General features: G+C 30.3%; 1 protein-coding gene across 1 annotated transcript; it reads right to left on the reverse strand.

Moving 5' to 3' along the window:
* Positions 1-5,152: 5,152 nt before the first annotated feature.
* On the reverse strand, positions 5,153-15,389 carry LOC145185286 (AP-2 complex subunit mu-like). Its single transcript, XM_080061157.2, has 11 exons — positions 15,124-15,389; positions 10,335-10,600; positions 10,078-10,160; positions 9,819-9,954; positions 9,387-9,543; positions 6,876-6,924; positions 6,572-6,648; positions 6,354-6,489; positions 6,185-6,282; positions 5,995-6,106; positions 5,153-5,860 (listed from the first exon to the last, which is right to left on the reverse strand). Exons 1-11 carry the CDS (start codon positions 15,195-15,197, stop codon positions 5,726-5,728), a joined length of 1,323 nt encoding a protein of 440 aa, XP_079917283.1. The 5' UTR covers positions 15,198-15,389; the 3' UTR covers positions 5,153-5,725.
* Positions 15,390-16,052: the final 663 nt, after the last annotated feature.

Here is a 16,052-nt window from a genome sequence, read left to right on the forward strand (position 1 = left end):
TACTTTTAAATGATTATCTTAAATATAATTATTTATAATTATAATGTTAGATAATATATAAATAATTACTTATCAGTAATTAAAATATGCTGTTTAACTCTTCATACTTATTTTCTTTTTGTGAGTTTTTTAAATGCTTAGATACTAACATTATCTCAGTGTGCGATACCAGGGTGCGCGCAGTATTTAAGAATCAAATCATGGTTTTTGAAAAAATGATTTTTTATTCAGAAAATACTGATCGCATTTGAATAAAACCAACTGTATTTTAAAACTAGATAAATCTTATCAAATAAATCACCTTGCACATCAATGACAGCTTTAACGCGGCCACGGAATCTCGTACAGATATTTATGATTTCTTCCTTTCACAAAGTCTTGAATTCTTTCTTCATCTTGTTGGCCTACTCCTCCTTGGTATTGCATGGGGACTTGTTGGTCTATCTTTCAATTGTGCTTCACACAAAAAAGTCCATAGGATTTAAGTCCGGTGAGTATTTCAAACATCAGGACCAACGTAGTCACAAAAATTCTCACTCAGCATTTTTGCGATTTTCTGTATGCTAGGGTCATAAACATCTGCAGTATCAAATAAGTCTAACCAGTCAAAAGGCCATCAACATCTGCAGCATCAAATAAGTCAAACCAGTCAAAAGGCCATCAACATCTGCAGCATCAAATAAGTCAAAAGATGAAGAGCAAAACTGTTTAAGGTTTATTAGTGATGCTTCTTATTCTTCAGTTTTTCATTCAACTCCAATGACGATACAACGACAAACATCGATTTCTAAATTTTTTGCTATAACAACAAGTAATCAGAAGGTTAAACTGGAATTGCAAGTTGCAAGGTTTTTCTTTTCAACAAATATACCATTCAACTTAGTAGAAAATCTTGAATTTACCAAATTGATTAAAAAATTTGGATACGAGTTACCAAATAGAAAACAGATTTCCCTTAGTTAAGGTGAACGAAGAAGTAATAAATTCAATGAAAAAATGGTCTTGCTGATTATTGTGCTGTTTTGAAAATGGTTGGAGTATGGTCAGTAATGATCCTATCATTGCTGATAGTATCCATAGTTTTTGTGTTGCAACCAATCCTTTTTCCATTACTTCATTTAATTATTTACTAATAGTTTTGATCTCATTATCACACTCCTTGCTTGATAAAGCCTCGTTCAACTGAACAACACTATCACTATTCATATCTGCTGATGTAATTATATCTGCGGAGTTTGGACGCTTTGTTAGGTTTATTATAAATTACAACTACAATTTTCCGATTTCGGCTGCAATATCAGCTGTAATTAAAGTTGTGTCTCGTCGACAAAGTGCTTCCACATTTGTTTTAAGGGCAGTCAAAAGTATTACTAAATCTGATATGGTTTGATATTCATTTTCATTCATAGAGCGTAGATAAAGCATAATTGTTGATCATTTTCAAAAAGTTTCTTTATAACCCTTGCACCATCAGTCGTAATATGATATTATCCTCAAAGTTTACTTTAAAGTGGTGGAGTTATTCTTTTAGAAAAGAAACGCACTTTTTTGCTGGCCAAGACCCTAAAACGCGAATCAAACCTAAATTCCAATAGCTTTTCAACTCATGTACATTCACATTTACATATCTACAGTTTCCGAAAGAAGTCCACTCATCAAGTAATAAGGAAAATTTAGAGCATCTTAATATTTGATCAATTATTTCCTTTATAACTTGCTTTTTAATCTGCTCATAGTAGTCTAACACCATTTTTCTGATAGTATTACGTGATTTTGGGATATTTTCATATCCTCATGCAACTAACCCGGTTCGTATATCAATAGAATTACAAATTATACTAAATGATATACCATCTTTTGCTGCCATACGCGCCAACACTTCAAATAGATTTTCCTCTTTTTTTCGATGTTGTTGAAAAATAGTTTGTGATTTTCGGTTTTTTATTTTGAGGTTCTTCTAAATTTTTCGAATTTGAAGCTCTCGTGGTTAAACTTGGAGCTTGCGATTGCGATGTTACTTTAAGTTTATGTTTAGACAGTAAATGAGAATGTAGACTATTTGTTGAACCACCAGCAATTTTCAATATTTTTTTTGCATTTACTAACTTTGTACACGGCTCTTTCAAATGTTCCTCTTAAGAAATGTCTCCATATAAGATTTGCGGCGTTGAATTCAGCGTAGTTAGTCATGATTTACTAATTTTTTTTAAAATTCTAAAGTTCTTAAATTATTTCAATTTACTCTTCTTAATCAGATCTATATTTCTAACTGAATTTGTTACTTTGAAATCGATTACCATTTTGAATAACTGTAAAAAAAGTTTATTTATTTAATAAATCTTATGTAACATATGTACCAGAAAAATTCTGCGCGGACATTATAAAGGATATTTATCTAACTATTGTATTTCGATATTGAATGTTATGCATATTTTGAAAGTACATATATTAATATTTTTAAATTTCACTTAAGAAAGTTTGTGAAGTTTTGTACGTGAGAACGCACGCACTTTGCGTTTTACACTCGACATCAGCTTTTACACAGTCTTCGGCTGGACTTTCTTGGTAGCTTTCATCCATTTATTTTTGAACTCTTTAATGTTTTTGGCTTCTTTTACATACTGAACCTTAGTTTTCTTTTGACAAGAGCTCAATATCTTTCGATAGGACGTAGTTCGGGACAATTTGATGGATTGTAGTGTTTTTCAACAAAACCTACTTTATGTTCTCTAAGCCAGTTTAAAGTTGTCCCAGAGTAGTGACATGATGCTAAATCGTGCCAAAATAACGGGTTACCCGTGTGTGTTCTTAAAAACGGCAAAAGACGTTTCTTGAGGCATTCTTTTATGTATATTTTGGTGTTAATTGTTCCCGTAGTCACAAAACAAGAGCTTCTTTCACCACATTCACAAATTGCTTGCCTAACTAAGAATTTTTTAGCGAATTTTTGCATTCCAATGCATTTATATTTGGAATTTAGTTTCTTGCGATTAATTGCTCAATAATATTGGTGTCCTGGAAGAGATCGGAAATATGCAGCACAATAAGTTTCATCGTCAATAATCAAACAAGATTTTTTAGCACATAATTTTTTATAGAGCAGCTTTGAACATCGAATTGCGACATTTTCTTGCTTTTCTTTACGACGAGGAACTTTTTTCTTTTTATAAGATTTATAACCACAATTTCTCTTTATTCTTTGTATAGTGGAAGCACTTGTCTTAAATTTATTCTCTAATGTTCGAACAGAAATCTCCGGTCTTCTGTCTAAGGCATCTTTTACCTTTTTACCAAGATCTCGTCTAACAAAACATTTTTTTCTTCCACTTCCTGATTTTCTTATGATTGTACCAGTGTCCTTAAATCGTTTCACAACGCTCTGCACTATTCTCAAAGCAATCTGCAGCTCTTTAGAAATTGTTTTGTTTGATACACCAGGATTTTCAACGAGAAAATGCAAAATTTTTTCTCGCTTAAAGAATATTTTTTAACCTTATGACACTTGCTGGTATATTGTTTTTAGGAAAAAGAATTCTTAATTTGGTTTACTTCGAAGCTTCAATCTTAAAAAACATTTAGCCTTTGGTTACAAGTTAAACTGAATCCACTATTTTAGCACCTGAAGACAAATGAGTTTTGCAACTCTGTCTTCTGTCATCAATAATTTTAAAAAAGATAAATCATCGAATAAACTTTTTTAATACCAATATTAATTCTCTTTTAAGTTATAACTTTCTGACGAGACCTTTATATTATTTTTAGATAGCTCTAACTTAAGGTTATCCCTTCGCACAGAAGGGATAACCTTAAGTCAGAAAAAAGTCAGTGTAAAAGCCTGTAAGTGGGCTGAACTGCTCGTTTAAGTACACACACAAGCCAAACTTACATATAAACATATTTTAAGATAAGTAAATTTGGCATTTACAAATTTTAGCAAAGATATTTTTGTAAATAATCAATAACTTGATGGAACTTAGTGATTTATATACAGTCTTGTCCATTTTAATGGAATCACTGGCATAATTTGGTGTTTAGTAACTAATTTAATGCTTGCATTCATCGCTCTAGGTGTATTTGAAACATTATAGCAATAGTTAAAGAGAAGTTGCTAGATTAGGTGGAGTTACAGTCTATTGTTAGCAAAGTGTTCGAACTGTAGAGAGAAACTGGGACGCCACGAAGAAGAAATGTCTGGCATGGGCTAAGCAATACAGAGAATGGATAAATTTGAGCAAGGTAAGAAAAAAATACCTCTTCTAATTATAATTTTATACCGAAATTTGAGGCTATGACTACAATCATGATTAAATACATAAAGTAATTGTCATACTGTTAACATTATTCATGTCGTTCTTTCAATAACAATTATGTTAAAATGTGTTTCTGAATGGTGATTTTTTTTTTTTTTTTTTTTTTTGAGTTACACTTAAAGTAAGTGGACAGATTTCGTTCGCAGATCGATAGTAGAACACATTCAAATTGAACATATTGAACAACACGTAAAAAATCCCCATAAGAAAATATTTTGGGGTTGTTTTAGCTTTCAGAGTCCTGCAATATTGCATTATGTGGATGGTATGTTGAAATCTGAAAAATGTAATGTCCTTCAACACAAGCTGCAAAAAAAAGTTACAACACAAGCTGGTACCGGAGATGACGAAGATCTTTCCGAAACACCACGGTATTTTCCAAAAAGTATCTCAAAATACATGACAGACAATAATATTAAAACTTTAGAGTGGACAGAAAACTCGCGAGACTTAAATCAAAAATTTGTGTTCTATTATTAAAAGTAGGTTAAGGAGTCGTGATTAAAAAAAACAAAAAAAAAAAAACAAGAACCTGAAAAATCTGTGCCAGAACCTGGCCGCATTTTTTTCCGTTTAGGACTCCTCTAAGATGTGATAGGGAAATACCAACTATTAATCTATTTTAATACTAAGATACAAACGCAGTTTCTCATTTACCTTTCAGATTGGAAAACGACCTTTAAACTTCTTTTAGCTGCTATTATCTACTAAATCATTTACGTTGCACTTCTTATGATTCACCAATCAAAAATCTAAATAATAAGACAAAAAAGTGATCCAGTGTTGAGATGCAAGAGCACCTTCAGGGAATTTATTTATTATAACAAAGAGAACACCATAACTGATCGGTAAAATCTACTCTCAAATATTATTTTCTACTACAAAAAAATGATGACGACGATGAAAATAAAAGAAATAATATTATGAAATTAAGAACCTCGACAATTTTTTGAAAAATCGTTTTAGCAGGAAAAAGATATTTAGAAAACCCAAAACTTTCACCGAACATCAAACAAATAATCCTCTACATACATATGCACGCATTTACATTTATAATTCTGCGTTTACATGATATATATATATCATATAGGCAAAAGTCTTATACAATTAACGAAATAAAAAAAATCATTTACTCACAAAAAACTTCAAAATATTTTTTATAAGAATTTCAAATAAAAACGATCAACAAATAGTTTAGAATTAAATGTTATTTTCGCGAGTGACGTAATGTTATCGACGGTATATTCCAGGTATAAAAAATATCACAGTGAAAAATTACTAACTAGAAATATAAGAGTTACCAAAACATTTTCATATTTTGAATTGCGATTCAAATCAATCAATCTTTAGTTGCACGCCTTTAAAGAACAAGTATTTAAATTCATTTTTTGGCGAATTTTAGGTAGAGGGCATTTTTAACACCGGGTTTCATACAAACCGCTTTTTGAAATGTAACGAACCCACTTGATAACATCGTGATCACTGTAATTTAATTTTGATTCGAAAACTTTAAGATAGCGAACTTTAAGACCAGAGCAAGAAAATGGAACCTAATCAAAACAAAAGGTTTTTTTTTTTACTGTTAGAAGTTTTATGCTTTCATTTTTGGCAAAATTTAAAAGTTAAGACGTGTTAAGGTTTTGTTAAAAGTCTTCGAAAAGTAAAAACACTTTAATAATTATACTTCAAAGTTTAGAGATATGGGCGGTCTCGTCCATTTCTTTGTATCTCTCGTTGGTAGCAATTCTATTTCAGCACTAATTTGTGACTCTTTCATCCCAGCCATCCGCCTAATTCTAGTAAAACAGCAGAAATTACAAATAAAAATGATCGGCAATTCTATATGATACTTAAGAAAACAATAATTAACTAACTTCCAAAGAATGGCGTTTTCGCTGGCTTTATACTTTGCTTTTCCCTTCATGCATATGACTTGAACACCAGCTGTTGATGGAGGAGTGGGAATTCGCACCTTAAAAAATTAAAGCTGATAAAAAAACGTTAAAAGGCCGAGAAATAAAAATTGGGTAGAAAAAAACGTACTTCAATTTTTTGTCCTAAAATTGATGGTTTGTAATGAGATTTAAGGACAACTTTAACTTCCATTTTTGTCCTTCCAACTTCTCGCACCAAAGGGATGACACGAAACGGAAGGCTTATGTCTTTCGTTGTACGATACCTAAATTAATTCTAGATTTTCTGCATTTATTTGCTTACAAGTTTAAAAACACTGAAGTTAAGAATTTATTAAAACTCTTTACCTCATTAATTCATATTCACCATCAGGAGGAATGAAACTTATGCTCCTCTCACTTTCAAATTTGCTAAGCTTAACACACTGAAATACAAAAGCACAATATAAAAATCTGAGAGAGTTCTTTTTACACATAATATGTACATAATATTTAAAGGTTTGATAAATATTATTTTAATATTCATTACAGAAAAGTTAAATGAAATCAAATAAAAATCCTTAAAAAATGAACATTGACTAAAAAAATATTATTGAATAGATATAATTACAATTAAGTGTTAAACTTTTTAAAAAAAAAAAAAAAAGAAAACCTGGTGGAACGTGCAATCATCTATAGCAATACCTTGTTTATTTGTATTCCTGAATTAAAACAAAAAAAAAAAAGAAAAAGAAAAACACTTTAAACAAAGATTGAAACTGAGCAAAGTTTTGTTGTTATGGATTACAACAAGCTGGGTTTTTAGATATATTACATAAATAAGAGTTGCCATATTTTAGTTTTGGTTATCAGCAACGGAAAACATTTTTTTTTAATATGACACAAAACACATTTTTACATTTCAACAATCTCTTTATCAATGACATTAACAATAGATTGAGGTCGTTTAAGCTTCTAATTGTTTAACTTATGAAGCAAATTTTTTTAATTTTTAAACTGAAAAATGTTTAAGGACCAAATAATCTTCTAAGTTATTGTTATTGGTATTAACAGCACAGTCATTCATGACATTTGATGCTTGCAGATTATCAAGAGAAGTTTTATATAAAATAGTGTCTTTCTAGTTTTCAACTTCTTCAAATAGCAACTGTAGAACTTCAGAATGTAAAACCATTAACTGCAAAACTGATTCAACAAGATCTGAAAGGGCTATTAATCAGACTCATGGGCAGGTTTTTAATCAACAGAATCTTCAGACTTCTTCCAATCAATCTGTAAGACATTCTGCTACTGGGACTTTACTGCTTAAGAGAGCAAGAGGAACAATTTCAGATGTTAAATACCAAAAATGCGGATTAAAAACTTTATTGCACTCATTAAAAATATTTTGTTTATGGCTTCGTACCTCAAAAGTAACCAATATAATAGTAAGTCATTCCATGGTGCATCTACTGCTGAATTGCATCTAATCTACTACAAACTGTAGGTTAGAGTGCTGATGTTAACAAAGTCCCTCACCTTTGAGACTTTTACTGTGTTGTGGGATTATAATAACCCTAGGCAGTTTCTAACTTTGAGGCTCAAAAAAATAAATCTTAATTGAGTAGATAAGTTTTGCAAATCATCTGGCTTTGTGCATTGCTTCTGGTCTCTTAAATAGGACTAAGTGTCCAGTTAATTTTTCATCTAGGAACACAATTCATAGCTTTATAAACTTTAGGGTGTTATCTTTTCATCAAATAAATAATTCTGAACTCACAACCTGATTCACTGTTGTCTGCTGAACCACTGTTGCTACTATCACTTTTGCTAAGTGAGACATTTATATTAAAAGTTGTGCAACTTATATTTCCAGTTTTAATTTTTTCATGATGAGTTGTTTCTCTAGCCAACACTTTATCTTGTGAACCAAATGTTGCTTAATAGTCAGACTTCATCAAACATAGAAAGTTCAAAACTCTTGAATTTTTATGAGTTGTTTTGCATTATTGGGACAAACAGAAAATGTCTGGGCTAATAAGTCTTCCATCTTCTTGATCCTACAGATGCTGGCAATAATCTACATATGTTTATAATAACCTTGATTTTTTAATTTTCATCTTGGCGCTTAATAAGCCTTTTTCACATTCCTTATCACTTTATGATTAGTAATGATTGGCATATTTGCCTTTTTGTAAAATATTTTGCAGATTCTTGTCTTGTTTTATTTTTGTGACCAACTTGATTTAAATGATATATAAAACAATGCAATACAACACGACAAGATGTTGGCAGATGTAAGCCAGTAATTTTATAAGCTTCCTCAGTGATTTTGTTTCCAACTCCAAATATTGCTAATAAATACAAGAGTATTTAGTAATATTTTCTTAGCAGATGAACTAGGATTAGCATATGGAGCTTCTGCCTTGGTAAGGAGTAGTAGAAGGCAAAACTATATTCTTTTCAGTGAAGCTTCGTTTGTCCATTTAAGTTCAGTACAAATATTAAGACCCAATACAGTAATAAACATGTTTATAACAAACTTGACAACTGTTACAGTTAGAACCTTGTACAGTACATCTATTTTAATTTTACTATATTATTTTGAAACATTTGTCTAGATGTTTAAAAAACAAAATGGATTTCAAAAACAAAAAAATAAGCTACTTAATAATTAAAATGCTAGATAGGAGAGATAACTGATGATAAATTATTACACTGAGGACATAAAATTAAAAATTTAATTTACTGAATTTAAAACTTTAAATTACTGAATAAACTACAGAAAAAGAAGAAAATCCAAGAAAAATGTCAAAAATATGAAAATTATGATTTTGAGGTGGACACTAAATAAACTCTGAATTTTATAAAAACTGTCAGGACCACTTTTTAAAACCAATAGAATGTTTTAAACATAGAGCCAGTAATTTTCTTTGGAAAGTACATTTAATGCACCCTTATGACTTCATTATCTTTACTGAAAGCAGAGCAATGACTAATAATGAGGCAACACCACACCATAAGGTACATTTCATTAGATGCATGATATATTTGCAGAATAGAGCCAATTATTATACTGTTATTGATTAAAAAAAAATTTTTTTTTTCTTTTCACAAACCCAAAAATTGTTGCCTTTTTACATGTTTAATGAGCACATAAGGGTGTGTAATTACAATTGCTTACTTTTTGTTTGCTGAATCAGAAGATGAATCTAGAAGAGAAGGCTTGCTTTGTTTGTCTACAACTAACTTATCATTCATACCAAACTTGCATTCAGGCATACCAGATAAATAACTTTTTACAACAATACGACCAGAAACATGAGCACTTAAAACTTGACCTAAGTGAAATATATACATTATATAAATATATTACATCTACGATGAACATTTAGTGCTTTTAAAAAATATGTTTGCAAAATCAAAGTAACAAAAAATGTTATTTTAATTTTCCAAATTTTTAAACTTTAAAAAATTTATTATTAGAAAATAAACTTGAACCATAAGTTATTTTATGATAAATAAACAAAAACTCAGCACATGAAAAGAAGTAAAATTGTAAAAAATATATAAAAATTATATAAATACAATATATACAGATAGTTTCTTGTTTTACCTTGTGGTGACATTAGTAAATTGGCAGATTCAAGAACATCCAAAAACAACTCATTTCTACGATACTTAATACCTTCTCTTCTCCATCCTATTTGACCTGTTACTTGACTAGTTATCTGGGCTTGCTCTTCTCTGGTCTAACCAAAAGAAATAATCTTTTAGAGACTGAAAATATTAACCACAAAGCATGTTGTTTGTGTTTTAAAACATATTTGAACTGCATACAGATTTAAATAAGAGTATTTAAAAATAAAAAAGACCTGTGATCGAACCCCTTGCTGTGTTATATAGGTTTTTAAGATTCCAACATCAGTCTTCTGAGGATATCCAAAGTCGCTTATTTCTGATTGGAAAATAGCAAAAGAATAAACTACTTTGGATAAAGTATGTTTGGCTTTGTTTAAATAATATAAATTAACTTAAGAAACCTTTTAACCATATTTAAAGTTAGTAATTTTAATTCATGAATATAAATATTAGGAACATATGTATGGAAAGAAAACAATAGATAACTTGCCATCTAATAACTCATAAATTAAAACAAAATTATTCTTCACATTGTCTTCAGTAACTTTCCCAAAATAATTTGCCATTACTTCAACTGTTTTATATAAAAATTCAAAAACCAAAGCAGCATTACAATTTTGTCTAGTTGCAGCTGCAATCCATACATTTCCACGTTTAATATGGAAGAAACTAGTACCAGCAATATTTGAGACAGGTGAGCGAACTTGACCTCTTGCATGGATAATATTAACTCGAAATGCATCAGAAGCGTTGCGGCTAATAAAGAAATGTATTTTTTTGACTAAAATTTTTTAAATAAAAAATTTTATCACAAAAAATGTGAAAAATTTTTATGATCACAGTTCCCAAAATGTAGCTATATAAATAGTTACTACAACCAGTCTAAGCAAGAACCACTTTTTGAATTATTTCTTTGTAAAAGTGTATGCAAATAGTTAAAAAAAAAAAAAAAAAGACTCAAAAAAAGGCAGTTGTTTTCACTAACACAAATCATACATCTGTGTGACTTCAATAACATTAGTAAAAACAGCTAAAGACAATATCAGGTTAGTGCAGGCTTGGTCGGGAAAGGCGTGCGATCGCACTTTAAATTTGACCACGCATAAAGTATTTATTTGCGACAGCTTGGCCACGGCTCTTAAGATGTTTTGAGAACATTTCAAAATCATTTTCCAAGCCGTGGGCAAGTTGTCGCAACTAAATATTTTATGCGTGGCCAAATTTAAAGTGCGATCGCACGCCTTTCCCGACCAAGCCTGGGTTAGTGTATACTTCATTATTACCCTATAAACATTTTTAAGAAGTAGTAAATTACAATTTTAATAAAACTTCTTTCAACCCAACAAAGTGACTCAACACAAACCAGTACAAAAAAATATTTCCTATGATTATTTATAAGTATAAAATGTGTTTGGTAACATACTTTTTTTAAAAATCTTTATTATAATTAACTATTGAGTGTAAAATATAGTTTTATGTATTCTGATAATATCTCTGTGTCTCATTTAGGGCAACAAAAACATGCTTTTAATCAGATGTCAAATCTTTTTTTAATTGATTTAAATACTTTAATTGAAATTATAGTGTTTAAATCAATTAAAAAAAGCAAGCGCAAAATATAAATTACTTGTTTTTAGAAAAATGCAACATTTAGAACTCAATGAAGCAACTTTTGAAAACCCTAAATGCTTAATTTAATTTATTTCTTTGTAACAAACATAGATCCTTTTGAAAAAAAAACATCTCCTTTTAAAAACATAAGAAAGATTTTGTTTGAAAATGTTTCTTCCAATTCTAACAGCCCTTTTTCTTTGCATAATTTTGCAAAAATCATTGCTTTCTTAATAAGTTTGCACTAGGGGAATAGTTAATAATCCTTTTTCTTAAAAATCTGCCAAACTTTCTTAGCTTGATATTCTGTAACTTTAAAGAGTTTAAATTGATATTTTGTAACTTATTAAAATGCAGTGTAAAAGTCAGTAATTTAATAATGGTCCTTTTTTTTTTTAATGTTGAATCTTTACTTACAACTAAGTTTGTTTTTATCAAATCTTTTGGCTTATATTTAAAGGTCTTCATTATTTTACCAAAAATAACAACAACTTTAATACAATTCTTGTAAATAAAAAAAAAATTACAAGGTTACAGTACAAATTCTAATATGAAACTAAAACTTATCAACCCATAAGATAACTTCTTATTAGTTTACTATATGTAACATTTTTACTGATTAAATAATCAGATACACAATCATGATGAATAGGGCGTCCCAAAAATTATGTTTGAAAAAATATCACATACTCTTTCAAAATGATCTAACATACCAGTTGACTTCGTAATATTAAATGATCCCTCAAAACAATATTCATCTAGTTTTATAAAATATGCTATATTATTTAAAATTTTAACAGAATATAAATAAACAAATATTTAAAGCAAAACTTTAAATATTTGTTTAATTTATATTCTGAAAGTAAAGTCAATGATATTACAAGTGAAGCAGATCAATGTGATTAGAAGAACAAAGTTCTTTTTTGTCTTTTTCAACAACTTGCAACAGAAACTGTTTCTGTTCTTTATCTTTGCAAAATGAATAAAACTCCTCAATCATTGCAACCCCTTGCTCTGCACAATCATTTACACATCTGCAATCACCTTGGCTACTTCAAGGTATGATGGTTGTTCTGGCCAAGTATCAGGACTGACATGCAGGAAGTTGTCATCAATTCCTAGCATACTGAATGATGATGACAGTTATAAGTCCTTGATGCATGCTAGCAATCTCTTGATCAAGTGAGCTCCCCTCTCTGATGTCATGTAATTGACAAGTGTTGCTTTCTAGACTGCTTCAATCTTCTGCAAGAACAAACATAGCGATTCCAGCTCTGGGTTTAAATGCCAAGAATGACAAAGCATCATCTTTAGTCCTGCTTCTTGGATTTGCTTGTCTTCATATGCTTTCAGACACTGTATCAGGAGCATATCATTCAGAGGAGCATCAGCTGCTGTGTTGCATGTAAACCATGACTCTAGATACACAGACACAAAAAACTAATTCAACTGACTGAAAGAGTTGACCTGTTTTCTAGTTAGCCCAATAGCAGTTTCATTTCCTTTCAGAAGAAGTTCCATCTTGAGTGAATAAATGGCTTTAGCCATTCAGCAGGCTCTATGGGAGGCTCCTGGTCTTCTGATTGTCACCTAGAAATTGGTGAATTGTGTAAACTTTTATGTATTTACAACTTTGGTAGTAAAAATCACTGAAACTAGCAGTTTAGCTTACCTCAAAGTTAACTGCAACTGCTAGAGCTGCAAGCTGTAGAAGTTCAAGGTAATCATCTCTGGAATATGAAATTTTCAATTGTTGTGTGATAAAGTGTCTCACCTCAGCTGTGGCTGGTATCTGAGACCGTGCTGTGTCTTTTTTAATCTGATGATTAAGTGTATACCAGACTTCTTTAAGTCTCTTGAACATAAGTATTCGGCACTAGATGAGGGTTCAAAGCATATTGTGAAGACATCAGAGAGCAAGACTTCCATTATGTGGTGTCTACAGCTCAGCCGGAGTGAATTTCTCCCCAACAAGTCTTCTATCAGTGTTGCTGCCCCTGCTTTGCATCTAATGTTGGCCACTGTTGTATCAAAGCACATGCCAGTAACCTCTGAATGTGCATTCCAAGAATGAAGCAATTCATATACAGCCTGACTGGTATCCTTTTCAGTTCATGATGACATTTCCATCAATAAGTGAAGTCAGCAATACTGGCAGATGATCCACTAGATCATTTGAAGTTGCACTACCACACACTTTGATGGAACAAAAGAAGCTTTAATTTGAGCTCTGTTTTTGCATTGATCTTGTCTTACTCTTGTATCATTTCAATGATAAAAAAAGAACAAGACATGGAGAGTCAGCATTACTGATGTCAAACAAATCATCTAGTTTTGCAGTGAAGCTTTCCTGTATAATCTGCTCTTTATTGCTGCTTCTTTTCATGTTTCTCTTGATGTTTAGATGTTCTTCATACAGTATTTAATCTTTTTAACAATGATACACTTCTGTATTGTCAGCAGCCTGCATTTTTGCCAGAACAGTTCCATATTATGGAATAAATGAAGATATTCTTAATCAGACTGATTAACCATGTGTCTGCTGCAAAGAATTCATCTTTCAAAACAAGATAAATAATTAAAATATGCAATAACAAAAAATTATGAAAATAAAACAAACTTTATTATCTAATTAAATATGCTGAGATTTTAAATCAGTTAAAAAAAAAAAAAAAAAAGAAGTGATATCACATTGAAACTAACATGCATTATTTTTTTTTGATAAACACAAAGTATTCTAACTTTAAGAAAAGTTAAAACCCTATCAAAATGCTTACATTCACCATTTTTAAGAAAAAGGATTATTAACTATTTAAATCGTTAAATCATCTCATTACTATTCCAATTATAAACTGGTAGTTAATAGTTATACAAATTTAAATTTATAATACAGATTTTTTCTAAGTTAAATATAAATGTTGTGACAATAAATATTTGAAAACCAAAAAGAGATTAACGCACTATGAAGCGATAGAGACAATCTTTGGGTCAAAATATCATTACAAAAGTCAAAGATGTAGATTATGACATACAATGACATACATTACAGAATTTTAAATATAAGAAAATCTACCAAAAAATTAAAAACTAAAACTTAATAAACCATAAAATTTTGAAAAAACCCTTAAGTTTTTTTTATTAACTAAAGTTTTAAAATGTTTTATGAATTATAAAACAAGAGCAGAACTTTGTAGGATGTAAGTTGCTCAAGATCTGGAAGAGACATTTACAGCAATCTAGAGGTGTTAGAATTCTAAAACTTTCTCCATTCAGAAATACCATAGGTATGCTGATAGACAAGGGAAGTTGAGGTCTTCTCCCCTATCTAACATTAATACTTTCTTCAAGCTTAATACAGTAGCTGTATCTGTTACAGCTAATTAAAACTATTTACAAAATTTTACCTTCAACAAAACTTAGTAAGTTTTTCAAATAAATATAATAATCTCATTTCTACTACACGTTTAGATTTCTGAGGGCCAAGAATTTCAAAATATTTTATTCTTAATGATATTTGTATTTTTTTGTTTATCTGTTTGTATAAATTCCAAAATAAAATTTAAAACAAGAGATACCTTTAGAACCTTTTAACCTTATCTTGCAATAATTTTGTTTCTTTATACTTCTAACTCAGTTTATAATTAAACAACATTAAATAAATTTGCTACCTGACATCATGGCGATATATTCTGGAAATAAGGACTTCTCCTTTGTGATTGTACACAAAAAGAGCACCAATCATTTTGATGTTAAGGTAAGTTTAATTCTAACTGAATATAGTACAACATCCAATGGCTATTAACTAATCTAAAATAAAATATGTATCTGTAATCTATGAACTCGATGAAGATCAGTTTAACAAATTTAAATCTGTAAACAAGTGGCAGTTAATGGCCGCACGCCCTGCCATTTTCAAATTTGTGATTCCGACTCCAGACTTTGGCTCTAAGCCTGGTCGGCAATACTTCACAGACGAAACTCAATAAAACAAGAACCCGTAAAGATTTAGTGTGTAGAACTTTTTACACAACCTTAAGTGTCGCCTGAACTTCATGACATGCAATCCGGAGCACATCTATCTTATCAAAAAGATTTCACTTAACTATTTTTTCTGTCAAATTTTATGTCAAATAAGATGTATGCGTAAATATGTTGTAAAATTAACGGAAAATACCTTCAGGGAAGTTATTTATTTCAGGTAACAAAAACAGCAGTAAAGTGGGTATACGATTTACTAGGCACCGCCGATTCGATTCGTAAAATCCGCAAAAAGCCAATCCGACTTATTTTGCGGATTAAAACAGTCAGTTCGTAAAAATTTTTCGGATTAACAATCCGAAAACTAATTTTCGAACCACTAGCGAATTTTTTTTTTGCGGATTCTCTTTGCTGTTCGGATTATTAATCCGAAAAACTTTTACGAATCAATTTAACTTTAATTCGCTTAGCGAATTATACGAATCGCGTTCCGTTCGCGTCACCATTAAATGGTATGGTTCAAAAAAATTACATTTTTATTATATGCGCGTCCTATAAATAGTGGATTTCTTTTTTATTTTCAATCAGTCCTATTTGGAAATCTTAACCTACAACAATT

Source organism: Hydra viridissima, unplaced genomic scaffold (assembly GCF_058129835.1).
Source record: "Hydra viridissima isolate aposymbiotic clone 2 unplaced genomic scaffold, HvirCarnegie_v1 scaffold_9, whole genome shotgun sequence".
NCBI lineage: Eukaryota > Metazoa > Cnidaria > Hydrozoa > Anthoathecata > Hydridae > Hydra > Hydra viridissima.

What these genes read in the sequence shown, in the direction of transcription:
- LOC145185286 (XM_080061157.2), bottom strand. Translation starts at nt 15,197, where the DNA reads ATGATTGGTGCTCTTTTTGTGTACAATCACAAAGGAGAAGTCCTTATT. An exon ending in TTTACTAATGTCACCACAAG is followed by an intron (nt 9,544 to 9,818) that starts GTAAAACAAGAA and finishes TATTTCACTTAG; the next exon opens with GTCAAGTTTTAAGTGCTCAT. An exon ending in TTTTAGGACAAAAAATTGAA is followed by an intron (nt 6,283 to 6,353) that starts GTACGTTTTTTT and finishes TAATTTTTTAAG; the next exon opens with GTGCGAATTCCCACTCCTCC.